The sequence below is a fragment of the Oncorhynchus gorbuscha genome, linkage group LG21 (genome assembly GCF_021184085.1).
Source record: "Oncorhynchus gorbuscha isolate QuinsamMale2020 ecotype Even-year linkage group LG21, OgorEven_v1.0, whole genome shotgun sequence".
Classification (NCBI taxonomy): domain Eukaryota; kingdom Metazoa; phylum Chordata; class Actinopteri; order Salmoniformes; family Salmonidae; genus Oncorhynchus; species Oncorhynchus gorbuscha.
Genome location: NC_060193.1, coordinates 10,438,071 through 10,455,570, shown reverse-complemented (window position 1 = coordinate 10,455,570; position 17,500 = coordinate 10,438,071). Strand labels below are relative to the sequence as shown.

Sequence of the window (17,500 nt, the reverse complement as noted above, 5' to 3'; positions counted from 1 at the left end):
GTTCAGAAATGGCTGTAATTATGTTGCAGCTTCAGCAATATGGACAGATGAACCCTGGTCACTACATCAGGGAGGACAGGTGAACCCTGGTCACTACATCAGGGAGGACAGGTGAACCCTGGTCACTACATCAGGGAGGACAGGTGAACCCTAGTCACTACATCAGGGAGGATAGAGAAGGCGGGTCACTACATCAGGGAGGATAGAGAAGGCGGGTCACTACATCAGGGAGGAGAGATGAACCCGGGTCACTACATCAGGGAGGAGAGATGAACCCGGGTCACTACATCAGGGAGGAGAGATGAACCCGGGTCACTACATCAGGGAGGAGAGATGAACCCTGGTCACTACATCAGGGAGGAGAGGTGAACCCTGGTCACTACATCAGGGAGGAGAGATGAACCCTGGTCACTACATCAGGGAGGAGAGATGAACCCTGGTCACTACATCAGGGAGGAGAGATGAACCCGGGTCACTACATCAGGGAGGAGAGATGAACCCGGGTCACTACATCAGGGAGGAGAGATGAACCCGGGTCACTACATCAGGGAGGAGAGATGAACCCTGGTCACTACATCAGGGAGGAGAGATGAACCCTGGTCACTACATCAGGGAGGAGAGATGAACCCTGGTCACTACATCAGGGAGGACAGATGAACCCTGGTCACTACATCAGGGAGGAGAGATGAACCCTGGTCACTACATCAGGGAGGAGAGATGAACCCTGGTCACTACATCAGGGAGGAGAGATGAACCCTGGTCACTACATCAGGGAGGAGAGATGAACCCTGGTCACTACATCAGGGAGGAGAGATGAACCCTGGTCACTACATCAGGGCGGATAGAGAAGGCGGGTCACTACATCAGGGCGGATAGAGAAGGCGGGTCACTACATCAGGGAGGATAGAGAAGGCGGGTCACTACATCAGGGTGGATAGATGAACCCGGGTCACTACATCAGGGTGGATAGATGAACCCTGGTCACTACATCAGGGAGGAGAGATGAACCCTGGTCACTACATCAGGGAGGACAGAGAAGGCGGGTCACTACATCAGGGAGGATAGAGAAGGCGGGTCACTACATCAGGGAGGATAGAGAAGGCGGGTCACTACATCAGGGAGGAGAGAGAAGGCGGGTGCTTGTCACACGGTCACTGGTTGTCTGATCCCGGCACAATCAAATCAATTGCTGGTCAGATTCCCTCTAATCATTTGTCTCCATTATTGAATCAAACAGTGTGCTTAAAGTATCAGACAAGCTATAGTTGAATATAGTTGATTAAAAGACATGGAGACATCCTATCTATGGGAAAATACAGGCTTTTGTAAATGACAGATGGCTCTTGGTTGACCAATATGTGTTTTTTTTAGTCGGGGACAGCCCTAGTGGCTGTGAAAGTTGTTGTTTTGGTGCATATGAATATATAAACATAATGTCAATAGAATCGTCTGAATAGAACAGCAGATGTGGAACAGGATGTTGTTTTTATAGGCCTGGGACCAAACCAGTATGGTGCTACTCATTAGTATCACAGCAAGGAAAGGAAAACCGCTCGAATGTTGGAAACAAACATCATTATGTTGTCATCCAGAGTCACTTTTACCACCTATAGCACAGTTAGTACTCGTCTAGACTGGAGGTCGACACTCGAGTCTAGACTATGTGTTTGTCTCTGGACTCGCAGCCCCGTGTGTGTGTGTGTGTGTGTGTGTGTGTGTGTGTGTGTTCCTCTTCCTGAAATGACCCTGTTTGTCCTTCATATTGAACTTGCATGCAGTTCCACTGTCACACCACTGTGAGTGTACCTGAGAGTGCGTTCCTTGTCTTTGATTTCCCCATCTATACAGGCCCTGATCTCACCACGCCTGTCTGTCCGTCTGTCCTGTCTGTCCTGTCTCTGTCTGTCTGTCTCTCTCTCTCTAACTCTGTCTCTCTAACTCTGTCTCCTCCAGCCCTGATCTCACCACGTCGTCTGTCTCTCTCTCTAACTCTGTCTCTCTAACTCTGTCTCCTCCAGACCTGATCCACTGCACCAGTGAGATGAACGTGTCGGTCCCCCAGCTGGCTGACACACTATTTGAGAGGACAGCCAATAGCAGCTGGGTGGTGGTCTTCAAAGCTCTGATCGCTACACACCACCTTATGATGTATGGCAATGAGGTAAGTGAAAACACACACGGACTCACACACTCCCAAATGCCTTCCATAGTGTTCTCAGGGAGCTGCCTCCATTTTAAATTCAGTCTAGGCCTGCGTTGAGCTCTTGAAATGTGTTCCCGGTAATGTTCTATTTGACAAGAGAGGAGAACAACCACTGTACTGATGATGATTACCACAGCTACTTTGACTGTTTCAACTCCATGATGAAAAGCCACCGGACCTTGTCACCTTAGTTTAGCAAGAGGCACATTTCCACACGAGGATGATGTAACCAACCATTCTTGTAGCTTTCTTTTTCTCTTACGATGTTGATTCTAAGACGTCCTCTGGCCAGAGAAAGAGAGAGGGGTAACCGGGAGAGGGAGGAAGATGGAGCAGGAGAGGGGGAACTTAAAAAGGGAGAGAGAGGGAGAAAGAGAGGGGGAGAGGGCGAAAGATGGAGAGCGAGAGAGAGGAAGATGGAGCAGGAGAGGGGGAACTAAAAGAGGGAGAGGGAGGGAGAGAGATGGAGAAAGAGAGAGGGGGGAGAGGGTGAAAGATGGAGAGCGAGAGAAAGAGAGAGCGAGAGATCAAAGGAATGAACTAGGGAGAAAGTCTCCATTCCATAGTGTTGGTCTTGATTGGAACGGTTGGCAGCACTGTGTTGTCAAGTTTAGTTTTAGTCCAACTACCCAGTATCAATACTCTGTTTATTCTTCACCCAGGGTTTATCCTATACACCTGTCAAGCTTTTCTATCGCTCCTTCTCCCTTCCTCGTGAGAGGGAGCACGCTCTCTTTCTCTCTTTCTGTCTGTCTTTTTTCTTTCCTCTCTTCTCCTCTCTTCTATCTCCTATTTTTCACCTCTCCCCTCTCTTCCCCTCTCTTGTCTCTCTTTCCTTTCGCTTCTCTCTCTCCCCTGCACTCTCTCATCCTCGCTGTCTCTGTGTCAATACCCTATCCGATCTTCACCTGTACTTTTCTCTCTTCAGCTCTGCCAAGAAACAGTTCCTTGGGAGACGACATTGTTATGCAGAATGTAATAGTCTATTGTTCTAGATCAATGGTGTTTTCCTGTTGAACCTGGACATGTACAGTTGAAGTCTGAAGTTTACATACACTTCGGTTGGAGTCATTAAAACTAGTTTACATACACTTAGGTTGGAGTCATTAAACTAGTTTACATGCACTTAGGTTGGAGTCATTAAAACTAGTTTACATACACTTAGGTTGGAGTCATTAAACTAGTTTACATACACTTAGGTTGGAGTGATTAAAACTCGTTTACCTACACTTCGGTTGGAGTCATTAAAACTCGTTTACCTACACTTCGGTTGGAGTCATTAAAACTCGTTTACCTACACTTCGGTTGGAGTCATTAAAACTAGTTTACCTACACTTCGGTTGGAGTCATTAAAACTAGTTTACCTACACTTCGGTTGGAGTCATTAAAACTAGTTTACATACACTTAGGTTGGAGTCATTAAATCTAGTTTACATACACTTAGGTAGGAGTCATTAAAACTCCTTTTTCAACCACTTCACAAATTTCTTGTTAACAAACTATAGTTTTGGCAAGTCGTTTAGGACATCTACTTTGTGCATGACACAAGGCATATTTCCAACAATTGTTTACAGATGGATGATTTCACTTATAATTCACTTTATCACAATTCCAGTGGGTCAGAGGTTTACATACACTAAGTTGACTGTGCCTTTAAACAGCTTGGACAATTCCAGAAAATGATGTCATGGCTTTAGAAGCTTCTGCTAGGCTAATTGACATCATTTGAGTCAATTGGAGGTGTACCTGTGGATGTATTTCAAGGCGTACCTTCAAACTCAGTGCCTCTTTGCTTGACATCATGGGAAAATCAAAAGAAATCAGCCAAGACATCAGAAAAATATTGTAGACCTCCACAATTCTGGTTCATCCTTGGGAGCAGTTTTCAAATGCCTGAAGGTACCACGTTCATCTGTACAAACAATAGTACGTAAGTATAAACACCATGAGACCATGCAGCCGTCATACCGCTCAGGAAGGAGATGCGTTCTGTCTCCTAGAGATGAACGTACTTTGGTGAGAAAAGTGCCAATCAATCCCAGAACAACAGCAAAGGACCATGTGAAGATGCTGGAGGAAACCGGTACAAAAGTATCTATATCCACAGTAAAACGAGTCCTATATCGACATAACCTGTAAGGCTACTCAGCAAGGAAGAAGCCACTGCTCCAAAACCGGCATAAAAAAGCCAGACTACGATTTGCAACTGAACATGGGGACAAAGATCGTACTTTTTGGAAAAATGTCCTCTGGTCTGATGAAACAAATAGAACTGTTTGGTGATAATGACCATCGTTATGTTTGGAGGAAAAAGGGGGAGGCTTGCAAGCCCAAGAACACCATCCCAACCGTGAAGCACGGTGGTGGCAGCATCATGTTGTTGGGGTGCTTTGCTGCAGGAGGGACTGGTGCACTTCACAAAATAGATGGCATCATGAGGGAGGAAAATAAGGGTGATATATTGAAGCAACATCTCAAGACCTCAGTCAGGAAGTCAAAGCTTGGTTGCGAAAGGGTCTTCCAAATAGACAATGACCCCAAGCATACTTCCAAAGTTGTGGCAAAACGGCTTAAGGACAACAAAGTCAAATTATTGGAGTTGCCATCACAAAGCCCTGACCTCAATCCCATAGAACATTTGTGGGCAGAACTGAAAAGGCGTGTGTGGGCAAGGAGGCCTACAAACCTGACTCAGTTACACCAGCTCTGTCAGGAGGAATGGGCCAAAATACACCCAACTTATTGTGGGAAGCTTGTGGAAGGCTACCTGGAACATTTGAAGCAAGTTAAACAGTTTAAAGGCAATGCTACCAAATACCAATTGAGTGTATGCAGACTTCTGACCCACTGGGAGTGTGATGAAAGAAATAAAGGCTGAAATAAATAATTCTCTCTACTATTATTCTGACATTTCACATTCTTAAAATAAAGTGGTGATCCTAACTGTGGAATTTTTACTGGCATTATATGTCAGGAATTGTTAAAACAGAGTTTTTAAATGTATTTGGCTAAGGTGTATGCCAACTTCTGACTTCAACTGTATGTACACGTGTCGTATGTGTGTGTGCAGTTCCCAGTTATACGGAGTGTTTGTCCCAGTCGTTTCCTGTGTGTGGCGAGTGTAGGCAGGCCGCAGTGTACCAAAACAACCAGATTACAGGAAGCCTTAGACAATGAGCAGGAGAGAGAGAACCAGGGCACCCACCCAGCCCGGCGCCTCAAGCCTCCCCTCAGGTGCTCTGATCCTGGCCGTGGCTTCTCAGGTTACTGCGCCGCCCTCCTGGGAGTCTGGAAGTCTGGCTGCTGACTGTACTATACTGCACCTGAGCCTGAACAAGGTTACTCTAGAGAGGGTAGACTGGGAGAGGGCCTGCTTCCATCCCCCCAACCCAAGGGCAAAAGAGATGGGGATGGAGTTATGGGAGGCACAACAGTAAGGTCGGGGGAGGATATAGGAGTGATTGAGGAGGATATGCTTGGAGACGGCTCCATTGCCCATGCCCGGAGACGGCTCCATGGCCCCATGCCCCGGAGACGGCTCCATGGCCCCATGCCCCGGAGACGGCTCCATGGCCCCATGCCCCGGAGACGGCTCCATGGCCCCATGCCCCGGAGACGGCTCCATGGCCCCATGCCCCGGAGACGGCTCCATGGCCCCATGCCCCGGAGACGGCTCCATGGCCCCATGCCCCGGAGACGGCTCCATGGCCCCATGCCCCGGCTCCATGGCCCCATGCCCCGGAGACGGCTCCATGGCCCCATGCCCCGGAGACGGCTCCATGGCCCCATGCCCCGGAGACGGCTCCATGGCCCCATGCCCCGGAGACGGCTCCATGCCCCGGAGCCCCCATGCCCCCGGAGACGGCTCCATGGCCCCATGCCCCGGAGACGGCTCCATGGCCCCATGCCCCGGAGACGGCTCCATGGCCCCATGCCCCGGAGACGGCTCCATGGCCCCATGCCCCGGAGACGGCTCCATGGCCCCATGCCCCGGAGACGGCTCCATGGCCCCATGCCCCGGAGACCCCCGGAGACGGCTCCATGGCCCCATGCCCCGGAGACGGCTCCATGGCCCCATGCCCCGGAGACGGCTCCATGGCCCCATGCCCCGGAGACGGCTCCATGGCCCCATGCCCCGGAGACGGCTCCATGGCCCCCATGCCCCGGAGACGGCTCCATGGCCCCATGCCCCGGAGACGGCTCCATGGCCCCATGCCCCGGAGACGGCTCCATGGCCCCATGCCCCGGAGACGGCTCCATGGCCCCATGCCCCGGAGACGGCTCCATGGCCCCATGCCCCGGAGACGGCTCCATGGCCCCATGCCCCGGAGACGGCTCCATGGCCCCATGCCCCATGCCCGGAGACGGCTCCATGGCCCCATGCCCCGGAGACGGCTCCATGGCCCCATGCCCCGGAGACGGCTCCATGGCCCCATGCCCCGGAGACGGCTCCATGGCCCCATGCCCCGGAGACGGCTCCATGGCCCCATGCCCCGGAGACGGCTCCATGGCCCCATGCCCCGGAGACGGCTCCATGGCCCCATGCCCCGGAGACGGCTCCATGGCCCCATGCCCTCCATGGAGACGGCTCCATGGCCCCATGCCCCGGAGACGGCTCCATGGCCCCATGCCCCGGAGACGGCTCCATGGCCCCATGCCCCGGAGACGGCTCCATGGCCCCATGCCCCGGAGACGGCTCCATGGCCCCATGCCCCGGAGACGGCTCCATGGCCCCATGCCCCGGAGACGGCTCCATGGCCCCATGCCCCGGAGACGGCTCCATGGCCCCATGCCCCATGCCCCGAGACGGCTCCATGGCCCCATGCCCCGGAGACGGCTCCATGGCCCCATGCCCCGGAGACGGCTCCATGGCCCCATGCCCCGGAGACGGCTCCATGGCCCCATGCCCCGGAGACGGCTCCATGGCCCCATGCCCCGGAGACGGCTCCATGGCCCCATGCCCCGGAGACGGCCCCACGGCCCCGGAGACGGCCCCACGGCCCCGGAGACGGCCCCACGGCCCCGGAGACGGCCCCACGGCCCCGGAGACGGCCCCACGGCCCCGGAGACGGCCCCACGGCCCCGGAGACGGCCCCACGGCTCCACGCCCCCGAGACGGCTCCATGGCCCATGCCCGGTACCACCCCTATCTGGCTGGGAGGAGTGAGGACACTGATAGAATGCTTATGCTAAGCACATGTTCGGTCTCCCACTTTGAGATAGCGAGGTTTTCAGATGTAGAAAGGGGGGCATAGTGAATGTGTGTTTATATTTTAAGCAATAAGGCACGAGAACCTGGGGATTATTGTGTGCTAACTCCCAAATAAGGGGTGTTCTTATGCCCGAGGCGAAGCCAAGGCCCTTTGGAGGGTGTTACTCTCGATATGTCCCGGGTTCAGGGCCTTATTGCCTTTCGTAAAACGGTTGCCGACATGTATTAAGAAAAGTTTTCATTCAAACGTTAATACATTGAGTGAGTTCTGAGATTCTGAAGTTGCTAGCCTAGTAGCATTGCTAGCCTAGTAGCATTGCTAGCCTAGTAGCATTGCTAGCCTAGTAGCATTGCTAGCCTAGTAGCATTGCTAGCCTAGTAGCATTGCTAGCCTAGTAGCATTGCTAGCCTAGTAGCATTGCTAGCCTAGTAGCATTGCCAGCCTAGTAGCATGGGGAAATGTTGTCTAGATTCTAATTTTCCAGGGGAGATTAAGTTTATAAATTGACTGTCTGGGCTGTGAGACAGTGGATGCGTATTGATAAATCTAATGAACTCGTTAATTGTTTGATTCTCCTCTACTTCTGATGACTTTTTAGCCAGTAGTTCTGAAAGTAGTGCTCACAAGCTAACATTGGTCCCCCAAAAATGGTTTTCTACGTCACATTGTGTGCAGATATGTGCACCACCTCATTGCTCGCTCTGCCATTTGTGTTTTTGACATGCCTCTTGCTAGCTGTCACTCACATGAAGCTCATTGGTTGAACTCTAATTGTTAGGGGGCTGACCCACGTGGGGGGTAATTAAGGGGAGACAGTGGGGTGCTGATTCCAGAAAAAGTTGCTTTCAAACTAGGGGTTTTTGTTGCTAATTGAGGCAAGACCGTAATTCTTCTCATGGATTATGCATGTATGAACTACACATTGACACATCAAGCCCAAAGCGGAAGGTTTAAATAACAGTTAGTGGTCGCCAATGTTCCGGAGCATGTCTTTTAACAGACATTACCCGGAGGATGCTGGGATTGTGGTTCTATAACTCCCTGCTATCAACCAGTCAGCATCCAGTTTCCGTAAACACCCGGTTTCTAAACTATGCTAACACTGAGTCACCTCCCTGCTGTCCCAGATACTGAATGGACCAATCTGCCTCAGTGACGTTACTAGAAGAAAGAGGTAGAGGAGGAGAGAGAGAATGGAGGGGGAGAAAATGAAAAGAAAATGAGAGGGAGTGAGTCAAAGGAGAGAGAATGGGCCAATCTGCCTCGGTGACGTTACTAGAAGATTGTGTCGTCAATAAAACTACTAATAACCCTGGAAGGGAGAGAATAGAGGAGTGAGAAGGATGGGGAAGTGAAGGAGAGATGGATGAGAGGGAATGAATAGAGGAGAGAGAGAGGGGGGAGAGAGAGGGCGAAAAGGACAAAGCGTGAGGGGATGAGGGAGCTGGAGAGCGACAGAGAGGAAGGCTGAGAGCAATAGATGGAAAGAGTGTAAGAGAAGGCCGGGAGTGTCAGAGGGAGGGGGAAAATGGTCTGTGGAAAAGCGTCGACTGTGACTGTGTCAGAGGGGAGATAGAGGAGAGCTCCGTTATCATATGGTGGAGTGTAGGTTTTAAACTGACTAATGGAGGTCGCCAGGCACAATAATCTAGAGACACATATTGCATACTCAATGGCAGGGTGGACACGAGGTGTGGTGGGCTGTACAGGCTGTACAGGAATGATGAGGTGCCCTTATCTTAAAACACCCAGTCTCTGAGCTCCAGGCTGGCCCAGCCCAGCAGAACACACACACACACACACACACACACACACACACACACACACACACACACACACACACACACACACACACACACACACACACACACACACACACACACACCAGGGCTTGACATAAAACATGTCTTAGTCCTTTTGACAAGTAGGACATTTCTTTACTTGTCTAAGCTCAATATGACTAGGGTTATCATTAACTAGGGTTATCATTAACTAGGGTTATCATTAACTAGGGTTATCATTAACTAGGGTTATCATTAACTAGGGTTATCATTAACTAGGGTTATTAATATGACTAGGGTTATTAATGGCTAGGGTTATTAATATGACTAGGGTTATCATTAACTAGGGTTATTAATATGACTAGGGTTATCATTGACTAGGGTTATTAATATGACGAGGGTGGTCATTGACTAGGGTTATTAATATGACTAGGGTTATTAATATGACTAGGGTTATTATTGACTAGGGTTATTAATATGACTAGGGTTATTAATATGACTAGGGTTATTAATATGACTAGGGTTATCATTAACTAGGGTTATTAATATGACTAGGGTTATTAATATGACTAGGGTTATCATTGACTAGGGTTATTAATATGACGAGGGTGGTCATTAACTAGGGTTATTAATATGACGAGGGTGGTCATTAACTAGGGTTATTAATATGACGAGGGTGGTCATTAACTAGGGTTATTAATATGACGAGGGTTATGCCTTTGGCAGCTGGACAGTAAAAGAAAGTTGATTTGGAAACAATTCGATCATGAGAGAAATGCAGGCATATTGTGTTTATGGCATATTTTATGAAATAATTCCTTAATTTCTGCGGTTGTATTTTTGTCTACTTTGAAACAAGGTTAGACTTGCTTCATAAAATGCCCAGGTTTTAAACTGTTAAGTTAATGTTTAAATCGTTTCAAAATATTGACGGCCTCTGGTCAGATTCAAGGTGGGTGATGCCTATATGTAATTAAGTCTCATTTAAAGTTTGGCTACATTTTTATTGTGCCTCATGTCGGTATCTGTTTGGGCACGAGGCTGTGGCCAATATGCATCTCACCTACACTTTGACCTGTAGGCTTGTTTAATGTACATCAATACAAATGGGTTTGAATATTCTAATGTTGGCCTCTCTGATCCAGTGCTGATCGGCGTAATTGTTCGATATTTTTATTTATTTTTTTACTTGTCCGTTCGGACAACTAACAGAGCCTTCAGAAAGTATTCAATTTTCCCACATTTTGTCACAGCCTGAATTGAAAATTGATAAAAATCTATTTTCTCACACTTCTTACACACATTACCCCATGATGGCAAAATGAAAACATGTTTCTAGAAATGTGAGCAAATGTATTGCATAATAAATACAGTAATTTACATTGGTATTCACACTCCTGAGTCAATGCTTTGTAGAAGCACCTTTTGGTGGCGATTACAGCTGTGAGTTTTATTTGACCTCGTCTCTTAAGAACTTTGCCCACCTGGATTGTACAATATTTGCCCATTTTTCTTTTAAATGTTCTTACATCTCTGTCAAATTGATCATGGCTAGACAGCCCTTTTCAAGACATGCCATATATTTCAAGCTGATTTTTAATTGATCAGGCTTCTCCGGAACATTCAATGTCGTCTTGGTATGCAACTCCTGTGTGGATTTGGCCTGGTGTTTTAAGGTCTGTTGGAACGCCGACTGAACCAGGTTTTCCTCTGGCTATAACTGTGTTCTGTTTCCCTTTTTATCCTAAAATAAACTCCCTGGTCGTTGTCTGATGTTTGAAAATATGAAGAGTGGTACTCAGTGACGTGTTGTGTTGAATTTACCCCAAACGTAACACTTTGTATTCAGGATATAAAGTAGATTTCTTAGCCACATTGCAGTATTAAGTGTCATGTTGCAAACAGGATGAGTGTTTTGTAACATTTTTGTTCTGTACAGACTTCCTTTATTTCACTCAGTCATTTAGCTTAGTATTGTGCAATGTTGTTGATTTCATCCTCAGTTTTCTGATATCACAGCCATTAAACTCTTACCTGTTTATAAAGTCAACATTGGCCTCATGTTGAAATCCCTGCTTTGTTTGTGTTCTACCAATGGGTGCCCTTTGCGAGGCATTGGAAAGACCTCCCTTGTCTTTGTGGTTGAATCTGTGCTTGAAATTCACTACTTGACTTTTATTTATTTTACCTTTATTTAACTAGGCAAGTCCGTTAAGAACAAATTCTTATTTTCAATGATGGCCTAGGAACAGTGGGTTAACAGTGGGTTAACTGCCTTGTTCAGGGGCAGCTCGGGGGCAGCTCGGGGATTCGAAGTCCAACGCTCTAACCACTAGGCTACCCTGCCGCCTCTACGCTCTAACCACTAGGCTACCCTGCCGCCTCTACTCTCTAACCACTAGGCTACCCTGCTGCATGTGTTTGGTACAGAGATGGCGTAGTTATACAAAAATAATTTTACACATATTATTGGACACTGGATGAGACCATGCAATTTATAATGCGATTTCTTAAGCACATGGTTACTCCTGAACGTATTCAGGCCATAACAAAGGGGTTGAAAACGTATCGACTCAAGACATTTCAGCTTTGAATCGTTTCATTTCTAAAATGTTCTACAAACAAAATTCCACTTTGACCTTATGAAGTATTTTGTGTAGGTCAGTGACACCATCTCAACTGAATCCCACTTTGTAACACAACAACATGTGGTAAAGTTAAAAGGTGTGAATACTTTCTGTCGGCAATAAATCTATAGTCTTGTTTTCCGGAAAATGTTTTTTTTTGCTTTTCATGGCCGAGAACGAGCATTAATGTTGAGCCCCACACACACACACACACACACACACACACACACACACACACACACACACACACACACACACACACACACACACACACACACACACACACACACACACACACACACACACACACACACACACACACACTTTTGATTAGTGTTGGTCTTCAAGTTGTAGAAGTCAGAAGTGCATTGTTCTATTCCAGCACTGCAATCAGTTTCTGCAGACAGATTGTCAGGGGAGTTACAAATGCTTGTACTTCCTAGAATGATTTGTGAACCCCTCGTTCTAGAATGGATTGTGAACCCCTCGTTCTAGAATGGATTGTGAACCCCTCGTTCTAGAATGGATTGTGAACCCCTCGTTCTAGAATGGATTGTGAACCCCTCGTTCTAGAATGGGGATTGTGAACCCCTCGTTCTAGAATGGGGATTGTGAACCCCTCGTTCTAGAATGGGGATTGTGAACCCCTCGTTCTAGAATGGGGATTGTGAACCCCTCGTTCTAGAATTGGGATTGTGAACCCCTCGTTCTAGAATTGGGATTGTGAACCCCTCGTTCTAGAATGGGGATTGTGAACCCCTCGTTCTAGAATGGGGATTGTGAACCCCTCGTTCTAGAATGGGGATTGTGAACCCCTCGTTCTAGAATGGGGATTGTGAACCCCTCGTTCTAGAATGGGGATTGTGAACCCCTCGTTCTAGAATGGGGATTGTGAACCCCTCGTTCTAGAATGGATTGTGAACCCCTCGTTCTAGAATGGATTGTGAACCCCTCGTTCTAGAATGGATTGTGAACCCCTCGTTCTAGAATGGATTGTGAACCCCTCGTTCTAGAATGGATTGTGAACCCCTCGTTCTAGAATGGATTGTGAACCCCTCGTTCTAGAATGGATTGTGAACCCCTCGTTCTAGAATGGATTGTGAACCCCTCGTTCTAGAATGGGGATTGTGAACCCCTCGTTCTAGAATGGGGATTGTGAACCCCTCGTTCTAGAATGGGGATTGTGAACCCCTCGTTCTAGAATTGGGATTGTGAACCCCTCGTTCTAGAATGGGGATTGTGAACCCCTCGTTCTAGAATGGGGATTGTGAACCCCTCGTTCTAGAATGGGGATTGTGAACCCCTCGTTCTAGAATGGGGATTGTGAACCCCTCGTTCTAGAATGGGGATTGTGAACCCCTCGTTCTAGAATGGGGATTGTGAACCCCTCGTTCTAGAATGGGGATTGTGAACCCCTCGTTCTAGAATGGGGATTGTGAACCCCTCGTTCTTGTTTAGCATATTGGCCCTGTGTGGTAATAATAGCTTTTTATAAAGTAGGTGTCTGACTCGCACCACTGACCAGCTCTCTTCTCTCCTCCCTCTTTCCTTTCTGCCTTCTGGGGAAATTCATGGTATTTTTCATCTGGAGTAAACATCCGTTACTAATCGATAGAGGTGTGTGTGTAAGAGTTTAGATCAGCGTCACTAACAGTGAGTCATTGTGGCTGCATCATCGACCCTGTAGTGTAGGTCCCAAGTTCTCTTGAGCTGAATAAAAAGAACCCAGAAATGTTCCATACGGACAACAAGCATATTTCTAACGGGTTTTTAGCACAAATGTGTTTACATCCCTGTTAGTGAGCACTTCTCCTTTGCCAAGATAATCCATCCACCTGACAGGTGTGGTACATCAAGAAGCTGATTAAACAGCTTGTGCTGGGAACAATTAAAAGGCCATTTTAAAATGTGCAGTTATGTCACAACACAATGCCACAGATGTTTTAAGGAAGTGTGCAATTGGCATCCTGACTGCAGGAATGTCCACCAGAGCTGTTGCAAGAGAATGTAATGTTTCCTCTACCACAAGCCGCCTCCAACGTTGATTTAAAACTTTTGGCAGTACGTCCAACCGGCCTCACAACCACAGACCACCTGTAACCACGCCAGCCCAGGACCTCCACATGCGGCTACTTCACCTGCGGGATCGTCTGACACCAGCCACCTGGACAGCTGATGAAAGTGTTGGTTTTCACAACCCTAAGAATTTCTGCACAAATGATCAGAAACCGTCTCAGGGAAGCTCATCTGTGTGGTCGTTGTCCTTACCGGGGTCTTGACCTGACTGCAGTTCAGCATTGTAAACGATTTCAGTGGGAAAATGTTCACCTTCGATGGAGCACGCTGGAGAAAGTGTGCTTTTCACGGATGAATCCCGGTTTCAAATGTACCAAGCAGATGGCAGACCCTGTGTATGGTGTCTCGTTTGCTGATGTCAACATTGCGCCCCATGGTGGTGGTTGTGGTATGGGCAGGCATAAGCTATGGCCAATGAACGCAATTGCATTTTATATTTGGCAATTTGAATACACAGATACCGTGTCGAGGTCCTGAGGCCCATTGTCGTGCCTTTCATCCTCCGCCATCACCTCATGTTTCAGCATGATGATACAAGGCCCCATGTCACAAGGATCTGAACACGATTCCTGGAAGCTGAAAATGTCCCAGTTCTTCCATGACCTGCATACTCACCAGACATAACAGTACCTGTCAAAAGTTTGGACACAGCTACTCATTTCAGGATCTTTTATTTTTTACTATTTTCAACATTTTAGGATAGTAGGGAAGACATCCAAACTATGAAATAACATATTTATTTATTTATAACATATACATTTGCATACTCTTGGCATTCTTTAAATCAGCTTCATGAGGTAATCACCTGGAATGCATTGCAATTTACAGGCATGCCTTAAAAGCTCATATGTGGAATATATTTATTTCCTTAATGCTTTTGCACCAATCAGTTGTGTTGTGACAAGGTAGGGGTGGTATACAGAAGATAGCCCTATTTGGTAAAATACCAAGTCCATATTATGGCAAGAACAGCTCAAATAAGCAAAGAGAAACAACAGTCCATCATTACTTTAAGACATGAAGGTCAGTCAATACAGAACATTTCGATAACTTAAGTTTCTTCAACTGCAGTCGCAAAAACCATCAATCACTATGATGTAACTGTCTCTCTCATGAGGACCGCCACAGGAAAGGATGACCCAGAGTTACCTCTGCTGCAGAGGATAAGTTCATTAGAGTTAAGTGCACTTCAGCTTGCAGCCCAAATAAATGCTTCACAGAGTAAAGTAACAGACACATCTCAACATCAACTGTTCAGAGGAGACTGTGAATCTGGGTTTCATGATTGAATTGCTGCAACAACAAAAAACACTACTAAAGGACACCAATAAGAAGAAGACTTGCTTGGGCCAAGAAGCAGGAGCAACGGACATTAGACTGGGGAAAATCTGTCCTTTGGTCTGATGAGTCCAAATTTGAGATTTTTGGTTCCAACCGCCGTGTCTTTGTGATTCAGAGTAGGTGAAGGGATCTCCACTTGTGGTTCCCACCGTGAAGCATGGAGGAGGAGGTGTGGGGGTGCTTTGCTGGTGACGCTGTCAGTGAATTATTTAGAATTCAAGGCGCACTTAACCAGCATGGCTACCACTGCATTCTGCAGCGATACGCCATCTGGTTTGCACTTAGTCCCACTATCATTTGTTTTTCAACGGGATAATGACCCAACACCTCCAGGCTGTGTAAGGGCTATTTTACCAAGAAGGAGAGTGATGGAGTGCTGCATCAGATGACCTGACCTCCACATTCCCCCGACCTCAACCCAATTGAGAAAGTTTGTGATGAGTTGGACCGCAGACTGAAGGAATAGCAGCCAACAAGTGCTCAGCAAATGTGCAAACTCCTTCAAGACTTGGAAAAGCATTGTGAAGCTGGTTGAGAGAATGCCAAGAGTGTGTAAAGCTGTCAAGGCAAAGGATGTCTACCCTAGAATCTGACATATAAAATTTTGTAACTTTTTTTGGTTACTACATGATTCCATATGTGTTATTTAATAGTTTTGATGTATTCACTATTCTACAATGTAGAAGATAGTAAAACAAAATTAACTGCTACTGTCACCCATTGAGCATGTTTGGGATGCTCTGGATTGACGTGTACGACAGCGTGTTCCAGTCCCTCCAATATCCAGCAACTTCACACAGCCATTGAAGAAGAGTGGGACAACATTCCACAGGCCGCAATCAACAGCCTGATCAACGCTATGTGAAGGAGATTTGTCACCCTGCGTGAGGCAAATGGTGGTCACACCACGTACTGACTGGTTTTCCGATTCACGCCCAAGGTATCTGTAACCAACTGATGCATAGCTCTATTCCCAGTCATGTGAAATCCATAGATTAGGGCCTTTTTTTCCATTTAACTGAATTCCACCGATGAGCTATACCTCGGTAAAATCTTTGAATTTGTTGCATGTTTATTTTTGTTCAGTGTTTCAGTCTCAGTGATGGACTGCCTTCCCCATCGCCTCCACAAGCGATTAGTCCACTCAGACAGGAAATTATATATATTTTTTTGCTGTTGCTCGACTGAAGAAATCTCGGTCGACCAAACAGCCTATTGTCCAGACATTCGACCGGTCGACTGAATGGATTCAGCTCTTTAACCCTAACCGTTTCTCACAGTCACATCTGTTAGCTCTCACCCCTCTGTCATTAAGCTATCCCACCAGAGCTATCCCACCAGAGCTATCCCACCAGAGCTATCCCACCAGAGCTGACAAGGTAAAAATCTGTCGTTCTGCCCCTGAACAGGCAGTTAACCCACTGTTCCCAGGCCGTCATTGAAAATAAGAATTTGTTCTTAACTGACTTGCCTGGTTAAATAAAGGTAAAAAAATACAACTTTGTCTCTCTATCCTTTGATGCAATCTGTAGGGTACTACGTTGTGTGTGTGATTTTATATATAAAACACGTTTTTTTTCTCCTTAGTTTTTTCAGTTAATATAAACTTCTGTCGGCAGGTGCTCTTTTGGTTTCCGTGGTAACTGCAAACTTGCGCGAGACTGATCGAGAGAGGGAGAAGGAGACAGAAATGCAAAGAGTGAACGAGGGAGAGGGGTCAGTTAGAGCGAGGGCTTTCTCATTGAAGACTCAGATTTCTTAATAATAGATGTCGTTTTCCCTCTGACACAGTCGACCGTTATTCCAACATTAATTATTTTACGGGCTAGTAGACTGCTTCTGAATCCGTTTCAAGGCCTCTCCACTTCCCCTTCCCCCCCCCTCCTCTCAAATCAAATGTTATTGGTCACATACACATGGTTAGCAGATGCTATTGGTCACATGGACATGGTTAGCAGATGCTATTGGTCACATGGACATGGTTAGCAGATGTTATTGGTCACATGGTTAGCAGATGTTATTGGTCACATGGTTAGCAGATGTTATTGGTCACTTGGACATGGTTAGCAGATGTTATTGGTCACATGGTTAGCAGATGTTATTGGTCACATGGTTAGCAGATGTTATTGGTCACATGGTTAGCAGATGTTATTGGTCACATGGTTAGCAGATGTTATTGGTCACATGGTTAGCAGATGTTATTGGTCACATGGTTAGCAGATGTTATTGGTCACATGGTTAGCAGATGTTATTGGTCAC

At 47.1% G+C, this 17,500-nt stretch overlaps 1 protein-coding gene across 9 annotated transcripts in view; it reads left to right on the top strand.

Moving 5' to 3' along the window:
* The window catches only part of LOC124008833 (phosphatidylinositol-binding clathrin assembly protein-like), a 92,906-nt gene that overhangs the window by 16,629 nt on the left and 58,777 nt on the right, over window positions 1-17,500 (top strand). For all 9 annotated transcript variants that reach the window (XM_046320411.1, XM_046320409.1, XM_046320414.1 and 6 more), the window contains exon 2: window positions 2,019-2,161. In XM_046320411.1, the coding sequence (XP_046176367.1) occupies window positions 2,019-2,161 (143 nt within the window). The remainder of the gene's footprint in view (window positions 1-2,018; window positions 2,162-17,500) is intronic.